The following is a 9007-nucleotide window of genomic DNA, read 5'->3' on the forward strand; positions in this document are numbered from 1 at the left end:
TCTCTCTTTCTCTCTTTCTCTCTTTCTCTCTTTCTCTCTTTCTCTCTCTTTCTCTCTTTGTCTTCTAGCTAGTGATCTGTGTGAAAGATAGGAGGGAGTCAATAACAAGAGAAATTAAACTTTCTTCTCATTCTTGATCTCCCAAGTCACATGTGAGACAGAAAACATTTACAAGTGTAAAACGAGCTTTTACTGGTTTGTGAGTAACTTAATGTCTGGTTTTGCTCAGCGGAGTGATAGAATATCTACCAACAATTGTTAGAAGCATGGCTGGCACAGGAGGATTCAACAGTGGGGGGCCAGTGATTTGGTACCAGATAACAGGCTGCAGATTTCCACCCTAGCTTATTGTTCATTATATTTCTTTTGACAAAAAGGCGTGAGTTTAGAGGGTCAAATACTAACCTTCTGTGGAGCATACACAGTGCAAATGATCAATTTAGGCTGCTTAGTACAGTCTTACTGAGGCGTTTTGGTCTAAAGCACAGTCCTTAAAAATAGCGGCAGTCTTTTAAACTGGTAATGGGTTTGCACCAAAAGGTTTCTGAATGTTTGGGGCTGCTAGTGATGGTCTTGTAAACCTGACGCATGGAATGGGCAGTGCTTCCAGATGAGTTCAACAGGAGCTTTCTTTACAAGAGCCCTGCACAGACCCAGCTTTCTGGTGGCCAGCTCCAAGTGGTGAGGAGACTGGTGAAGAACCCATTGCTGCTCAGTGATCTGCAGACACAAGGCCAGATGTTACAAGGGCTGCTGTTCAGTGGTTCCAATGCCTGGGTGAGTGTGTCCTGCAGTAGGATTCATTTGACTCTTCAGCTCTATATGAGCATAAAGCCTCTCATTTCAGCTTTCACTTGCTCAGCTTTTTCTAATTGAAAATTTTACTATGCTGATTCAGAGATTAATGCTGAGCGCCATTTGGAATTGGGTTTGTCTCATACTCATCAGCAAGTTCTTTTTTGTTTGTTTGAAAGTCTTTTCTTCATAGATTTTTGTCTTTTTTTTTCTTTTTTTCCTAAGACTTATCAAAGGTTACTTTGGTAATGCAAAATAAATTTTTAGGTTCATTTTAGGAAGATTTCATTTGGATTGTTTGTGTGCTTTTCAAAAACACAGTCACTGAGTTACCCAGATATACAAAAACAGAAAAGATAACCCATGGATTAATAGGATTTTATGGATCATAATGATGGTCTGCTAAAGTAGCACCTATTGTCAGAGAGACTTTTAGCTCAAAAGCAGAGGTATAGTCATTTTTTTCTTAAAAAAAAAATATATATATATATATGTTTATATCTAAAAATACCTGCTGTTTGAAGTGATGAGGAAAGCTTACACAAAAATATCTTCAAAGGCGTTTTTTTGTGCTTCTTGTTAGCTCAAGAACATTCCCTGACAGGGGGTAAATAGCATGAGCACAACTTTAATGTGCCTGAAGATAAAAAGCAATCTCAAAATTTACAGTGTGCTTACACTGACAAGCTGCACATGTCTGCTTCTGACAGGCTGGGACTGGGAGAAGGTTTTTTTTTGTTGTTCTTATTCTGCCTTACTCAGTTGTAAATAACTATGGAACGGCAAACTGTGCTTTGAGAAAGTCACCGATTAAGCCACTAGGTGAATGTGAACTGCAAACTGATATAGCAGGACTAGGCAGAACAAGTTAGTTTTAGGCATTCTGAGATCTCTGAGAGCACATTAGCTCAAAAAAAAACTTCTTAGATTGCATTTGTAAAACGTGTTTTTTATGGTTTTCACTTGCTACTCTTCTATGTTCTTCTCTATTGTCACTGCAGTGGCAGAACAGAGGTGCTGGTGGCTATTCCCTCTTTCAGGTCCTGTGGTCCCACAACATGTGGAGATGTGTCTCCTGACATCCCTGTGGTGCTGCCTCTGCTCTTGGTCAGTCCCACACTGCCAGCCCACAGTGTACAGCCTTCAAAAGTCACAGGCAGAAATCCGCTCAGAGGCAAAGGTTCCCTCAGCTGCTCTTTTCCAACTTTGTCTTTATGACTCCTGATGTTGCCCTTGTCCCCAATTGAGGGTGACTGGAATCCAGTTACTGGAGAGCACACTGCGTTATCTGTCCTGCTCTCTACAAGGGCACTTGGGAAACCAGGATTAGGAATAGCACTGGGAAATATTTATGAGGAAAAAAAACCCCAAAAGAAACAGAAAAGCAGAGTAGAGGTGTCCCTTGCAGTCTTACAAGGTGTCCCTTACAGTCTTTTATCTAAAAGGATGCAGAGATACTTTTATGTCAGCTAACTGTGAAAGTTACTCTTCTACTTGTAAGAATAGATTACAGACACCGGTTCAACTTGCTAATAAATAGAGCAACAAATATTAGTCTGCAAAGTATGTCTATGGATCTGGAGCAGTTTGATGGTGTGTTATCATTTCTGGAAAGGCTTTCATATTATAGGAAATCCTTTTTCTCAGGGGATCTCTGAGAAGAACTCTGTCAAGCTGAAAGTATCCCAGTGACAAAAGCATCTTGGCTCCTCTGGGTGTAATTAGAGACAGCCTGAAATGTCGGTGTGTTTGAATTCCCGTTTTTCTCTCTCTCTGCTCCTTTAGCTAGGCTTGGCAACAGTGGGCCAGCGCAGTGTGCCTTGTCTTGTGTCTGCATTGTGTAGGATAGCAAATACTTTAATATACTGGACTTAAGTAAGAGGACTGGAATGATTAAAAACCAGCAGCAGAGAAATAGCTCAAAGAACTGATGAATTAAAGATCAGCTCGAGATGAAGGAATCAAGAGCAGTCTTCCACAGTCAGATTTCTGTGACTGCTTACACTCACTAAAACCAGACAGCACTGTTGAGTTTATGTTTGGTCCAAATTCTAAAACTTTGTAATTGTGCATAGTAGAGAGGGAGGGGGGTATCTTTTTAACCAAGCAGAGCAATCACGTGCTCATTTGCACAACTGTAGCGTCACTAGCCTTGCTCAAGAGGAATAGTACATGACAAGTAATGGCCAGATCTGATCAAGGAAAATTAGTAAACTCATTTTCTGGAAGGGGATTCACATGTATCACATTAACAATAATTCCTGGTGTGAGCTCATATCTGCTAGAAATGTGTTACAGTGGATAAGGGCAAGTTACTGCATTCGCATTGCAGTGTGATCTTGTCTTTGCATGCTGGCAGAATCTCTGCTTCTCTTCAAAGAAGGGTGGGCCAAAATGAGTCCCTCATCCACTGAAAGGCCAGACTTTTCCAGTCTGAGGATTTACTGGGTTAAAATAGATACTAGCTTGAAATAGGTAAGTAACAATTTTGAAGATGTGTTGTACTTTACAGAGCTCAGATGTAACCATTACCATATATTTCATTACTCAAATGGACAAGACAGATGATCCCTTGTTCATGAAGGTCCACTTCTCCTGACACACAGCCCTGGACTATTAGCCTCATGCACTGTGGATTTAGGTCCTCAAAAGTAGCAGCCTAATGCTAAGTATCACAGCAAATGATGTGTAGCTGTGCGCTGTCTACGGGAAGTAGGAAAGGAAGATCTGTCACTTTCTTCTTTTTTTTCCTAGTGAAATAGATGAAAAACAAACCTGTCCACAGCAGAGAAAGTTGTTGTTGCCCCACGGATGTAGTAGTCATAAGTGTACATCATCATGTCCATATCTTCTCCGTAGTGCCCCGGGTATTCTGTTGTTAACCTTTATGTGAAGGAAAAAGAGGATAAAGCAATTCACAATCTTATAGAAAAGTCCAGTTGACTGAATGCAACTCAAGTAGTTTATTTTCCAGTTTCTTTGAACGTTTTAGTTTCTTAACAGAACTACAAGATGCAGTTTTACTTGTAAGGCTGCTTTTCTCTTCTACACAGTTAATTTTTGTAGCTTTCTGAACAAATGTACTAAAATATTATAATTGTTTAGAGCAGCTTGGAATATTGTTTGTGTACATATATATATATGTAGTTGTAGGATAGAAGCAGCCCTAGCAAGAATTTAAAGCTTGTCTACTAATTAGATTTTTATCAGTCTGCTTGGGTAGCTGCTGTAATGTTCTGTAAATGTTGCCGCGCCAAACAACTATAAGCATTTATCCATTTTTGAATTATAGTTAAGGAATATAGCAATTAATCCATTCTTCTTTGTTCTTCCAATTTTCTGTCTATCTTGTGATGTAAAAACATTGACGTGGACAGCATTTGCTCAGTGTATTTTCTCTTAGAAGCTCAAAGTGCTTATGTACTTATTAAACAAATTACGATTGCTGCTTCCTTGGGAAATGCAAAAGTAATTCTGTACTTGATTTTACAGACGTTACGCATTAATGAACAGATGTTGGGAGGGGCTGGGACCTCGACCAGTAATTTATGCCAACATTATGTTAGAGATCAGGAATGGAAACCGGGTGCTCAATCTTCTCCTACATTACACCATTTAACGTGAGAGTTGGTGGTGGTGTTGGAACAGCTTTGCTCCAGAGTGGCACAGGGAGAATCAGGTCTCCTGTAAGGGAAACGCCGTCCCATTTGAAATGGCTGGCTGCCCTCCTGTGAAGACTGAAAGAGTTAGGATGCCTGTACAGAAATCCCGACAGCCAGTTTTCTGACTTCATTCAGCCCAGCAGCAGTATACTAGAACAATGCTTGAAGGTGAACCTAGCACACCCCAGCCAAACAGTCATTTGTGTTTTCATATTTTTAAATCAGCAGAATATGAGCACAAGATTAAATAGTTTACTTGCTAGGAATGTGATTATTGGGATGATTTTAATTTTTTAAAATTAGGTGCTTTACTGGTATTTCAGGCCCAAACCACTAACTGTTGGAATTCTCAGAAATTGAAAGTTTACCTGAAAAGTGGCTGGCTTTGGAATATATTCTATCAGATTGCATTTTCATAGACATACTTGCAATAACAAAAAAATTCTTTGAAGTTGCCATCTCTCTCTGTGTATTTTAAATGGATTTTTGATCACTTTGTTTTCCCCGTCTTATGCTTTTTAAATCTTTGCAAAGTAGAACTGACTTAATTCTGGGTCATTTTCATAGCTTTTCAAAATGGAAGAAAATCATAACATCATTCCTAACAATTCACTGTTCCTTACCAAATGAAAAACTGGACTAAACGTCAAACTCTGGTATATCCATACAAGGTCCTAAGTTTCAACAGTCCACTTCTTTGAACTCCCATTCTCATGCCTTTTGCCTTTTGGCCATGACAGCCATCAGTGAAAGTACAGGCTGTGGTACAAGAAACACCAAACGTGTGTGGGAAGCAGATCAAGGCTGGACATGGTGTTCATTGTCAAAGCTGTGACCAAGGGCTGGAGGTTTGTGCAGCCCATGCAGCATTGTGCTGTTGATAAGAAAAGAGCTGCAGTATTTCACAGGTCATGGAGGCAGCTACTGCAGTCTGGGAGAAGAAAATGTGTATGCCAGCAGTTTTTAGGACAGATGAATAGATTCATCAGAGTCATCAGTAGGCTCTGCAGGTGGGAAAATCAGAGCTGCAATATTCAGTCCAGCTCCCATGAAAATCTGAAATGAGATCACTGTGGATTTTAGGGGAAATGACTCAAACCTGGACAAAGAATAATTACAGAATATTACAAAACTGCTTATCATGGCTTCTCATCACTTAGCTGGTAGTTTTTTCCTAGACTAAAGATTGTCACCTTAATGTGTTTCCAAATCATGGCAAACATAATTAATCCACTGTTTTGACTGGAGGCTGATTCTGTCAGCTGACAGAATCATTTTTGCTTTCAGGACATTTCCTCTCATGCTCCCATGTGTTTGTATTCATCAAGGTCAGACAGTTTACAGCACAGATTTGAATACTTTTTTTTTTTTTTTTTGCCTAGACAGTCTGTGACTTGAATCTCTGATACACCTTCCCAGTTAAGAACCTTAACCTGAGCATAAGCCGATCCCTTGGTATAGCCAACTTGCCAATAACCTCCATTTGTCCAACAGCTGCTTTTGGGGCTCTGCACTCTGTGTCTAGAACTCTAATACAATTCACGAAGCCTGACCTTTGCTACCCATATTTTTTTCAGTGTATTTCTTTGCATGCATGAGTGAAGCTATGAGTCTGAATCTGGGAACTCAAGCATGTTTCTGGATCCATAACCAGAGAACAAGAAACAGGGACTTCAACTATACTAGTAAATTTAACAATACTAGAGAATGTTTCTGAGCACTGTAATTTGATTGACTAGGCTTGTAAATTCCAAGAACAATCTCTGTCTTTCCTAGTTTTCGACTGGCATAGAGTTAATTTTCTTCCTAGTAGCTCGGTGCATTTAGAATTGATAATAATGTTGGATGAGAATAATGTTAATAGCACACCAGTGTTTTAGCTGTTGCAGAGCAGTGCTTACACACTTAGTTTTTCATGCTGGCTGCCCCACAGCAAGGAGCTGGGAGTGCAGAAGGAGCTGAGAGGGGACTGAACCAGGACAACAGACCTAGGTGGCCAAAGGGATGCCTCAAACATGTGGCATTGTGCTGAACAATAAAACTGGGGGAGCTGCTTGGAAGAGGACTAGGGAGGGGCTGCCACTGCTCAGAGACTGGCTGGGCATTGGTCAGCAGGTGGTGAAGAAGTGCATTGTGCATCACTTTTTTGTGTACTCTTTTTGTTGTTACTCTTTTTTTGGCTTTTTTTAAAAAAAGTTCTTTTTTTTTTTTTTTTCCTTGTAGGAACTGTCTTTATCTCAATCAGTGAGCACCAACTAGCACAGTTTCAATGGATGCTGTTTGGGACCTGTGAGATCATTCCCAAAAGGCAGATGTGGGCACTGTCATTAGAGGTAAGAAAGTTCAGTAACATAACTGCTTGCCTATACTAGAGGAGATCCTCCATATATAGTTTACTAATTTGTAGCTTGAGTGCCTGAGAGTGCATCCTCCAAGATTCATGGGTCACAGAAGATTTTTAAAATACAACATAAGAACCAGGCATGGACTAGGATTTCATTTCACATTCCTACATCAATTTCAGAGTTTTGGGCTTGTTTGGGCTATTATTTTGAGAAGAAACTAAGATGTGTGTTTATATATGTTCTACCAAATGTGTTTCATAACATCTGTTTGGCATTCAGCAAGGAAAATGTTCTGTAATCTTGACCAGCAGTATGTGCTGGGCAGACCAGACTCAGAAAAACACAAGGTTAAAAAGCTACTTCAGCTCTACTCAGAGGCAGAAATTAATAACTGAGAGTCAGTCCTTTTAACTTGTTTAATGATCTTTCCATTTTAAAATTAAATCTGATGACAAACTGGTGAATAACTGTGAAGTGTCTTACAAACATTTTACAGAAGCAGTCAGTGCAATCAGTGTTATTATGAAGTAAATGGGTACAGTAGGGAGGCTTTCCTCTCTTTTCTTTGTTCCTATTACCTTTCCCCCTTTCTCTATGCTAACAGCTCCACACCTCTGTTGAGCCACTCATTGGCAACTCTACTAAGATAAATTCAAAAAGCAAATTTGCAATTACAAAATAATAATAATATTAAGAGGACTTGAACTATTCTGAAGATGTTCTTGTTACATGGACAGATGCTTACTAACTCCATTCATTTTGCATGGAAAAGTTAGTGCTATGAAAGCAAAATTCAAGTTCACTTGTGTCTGTGTGATTTGTCTGATTCTTTTGATTTGATATTTTCTGTACTCATTTATGGAATTATTCCCTTAAGCCAGTCTAACCCAAGGTCATCTGGATAGTGCAGTATCCTTTGGAGGGAAAATGCAATTTGTTATCCACACAGCAGGGCTCTGCTGAGTAACCCTTCTCTATTTTCCCCGTTTTTTACAGAATCACAGAATCCTTTGAGTTGGAAGGGACCTTTAAAGGTGATCTAGTCCAACTCCCCTGCAATGAACAGGGTCATCCACAGCTAGATCAGGTTACCCAGGACCTGATCCAGACTCGCTTTGAAGGTCTCCAGGGCATCCAGCACATCTCTGGGCAACCTGTTCCAGTGCCTCACCAGCCTCACTGTGATAGATTTTTCCTTATATCCAACCTAAATCTACCCTCTTTAAGCTTGAAACCATTTCTCCTCGTTCTGTCACCGCAGACCCTGCTAAAGAGTCTGTCCATTTTCTGTAGCTCCCCTTTAGATACTGAAAGGCTGCTATCAAGTCACACATTGGAGCCTTCTCTTCTCCAGGCTGAGCAGCCCCAGCTCTCTCAACCTATCTTTGTAGGAGAGGTGTTCCATCCCTTGGATCATTTCTGTGACCCTCCTCTGGATGTGCTCCAACAGGTCTGTGTCTCTTTTTGAAATCTCACAAAATTTATCTCCCCTGAGAGATCATAATCTAGTTTTTAATGCATAGATATATCTTATACTTGATTTCTTTGTCTTGAAAGGGAGAATTAGTTCACAAACATGGTAGCATTTGTGAGCTACGCATGGCAATTTATGGTTTATACATGAGAGGATTCAAAAATCAAGGAGGAGGTACCTTTTCCCCTTTTGGGAGGCTTTATCTGCCAAAAGAAGTCTGGAAGAGCAAGGACCAGGCCTTCTTGTGAACAATCATCAGCCTGCGTGAGGGCCCTATAACCACTTCTAGCATTGATCTCCTAGCAAAAGAAAAAAAAGGACTAGGGAAACACAAAGTAGCCTGAGAATTGCCAGGTGCTGAGACAAAAGGGCTACTGTTGTTTGGGTTGATCTGAGGCCTCTATGACCAAATGGTGGTGCTTGTGGTGCCTTAAAGGCTGTGAATGACCCCTCTCTGGAGGCATTCAAGGCCAGGCAGGACGGGGCTCTGAGCAACCGAGTCTACAGGGAGGTATCCCTCTCTATAGCACGGGGTTGGAACTACATGATCTTAAAGGTCCCTTCCAACTCAAACCATTCTGTGATTCTGCTTTGCAAATCCACTTCAATAGTACTCATTGTAAGATGTTTGAATGCAAGACACTTGAAGCAGTTATGGCACTGTTGAGAGCAGGAAACAGAAGTTCTACATTAAAAGCTGGGAAATATAAGCTTCTGTGAAGGGACATAAG

General features: G+C 40.4%; 1 protein-coding gene across 1 annotated transcript in view; it reads right to left on the reverse strand.

The window, feature by feature from the left end:
* Positions 1 to 9007, reverse strand: part of DPT (dermatopontin) — a 25790-nt gene that overhangs the window by 1897 nt on the left and 14886 nt on the right. Inside the window, exon 3 of the mRNA XM_042868440.1 lies at positions 3571 to 3678. Within this exon, the coding sequence (XP_042724374.1) occupies positions 3571 to 3678 (108 nt within the window). The remainder of the gene's footprint in view (positions 1 to 3570; positions 3679 to 9007) is intronic.

The sequence above is a fragment of the Lagopus leucura genome, unplaced genomic scaffold, assembly GCF_019238085.1.
Source record: "Lagopus leucura isolate 7727_CA_CO unplaced genomic scaffold, USGS_WTPT01 Super-Scaffold_100001, whole genome shotgun sequence".
NCBI classification, from domain to species: Eukaryota; Metazoa; Chordata; class Aves; order Galliformes; family Phasianidae; genus Lagopus; species Lagopus leucura.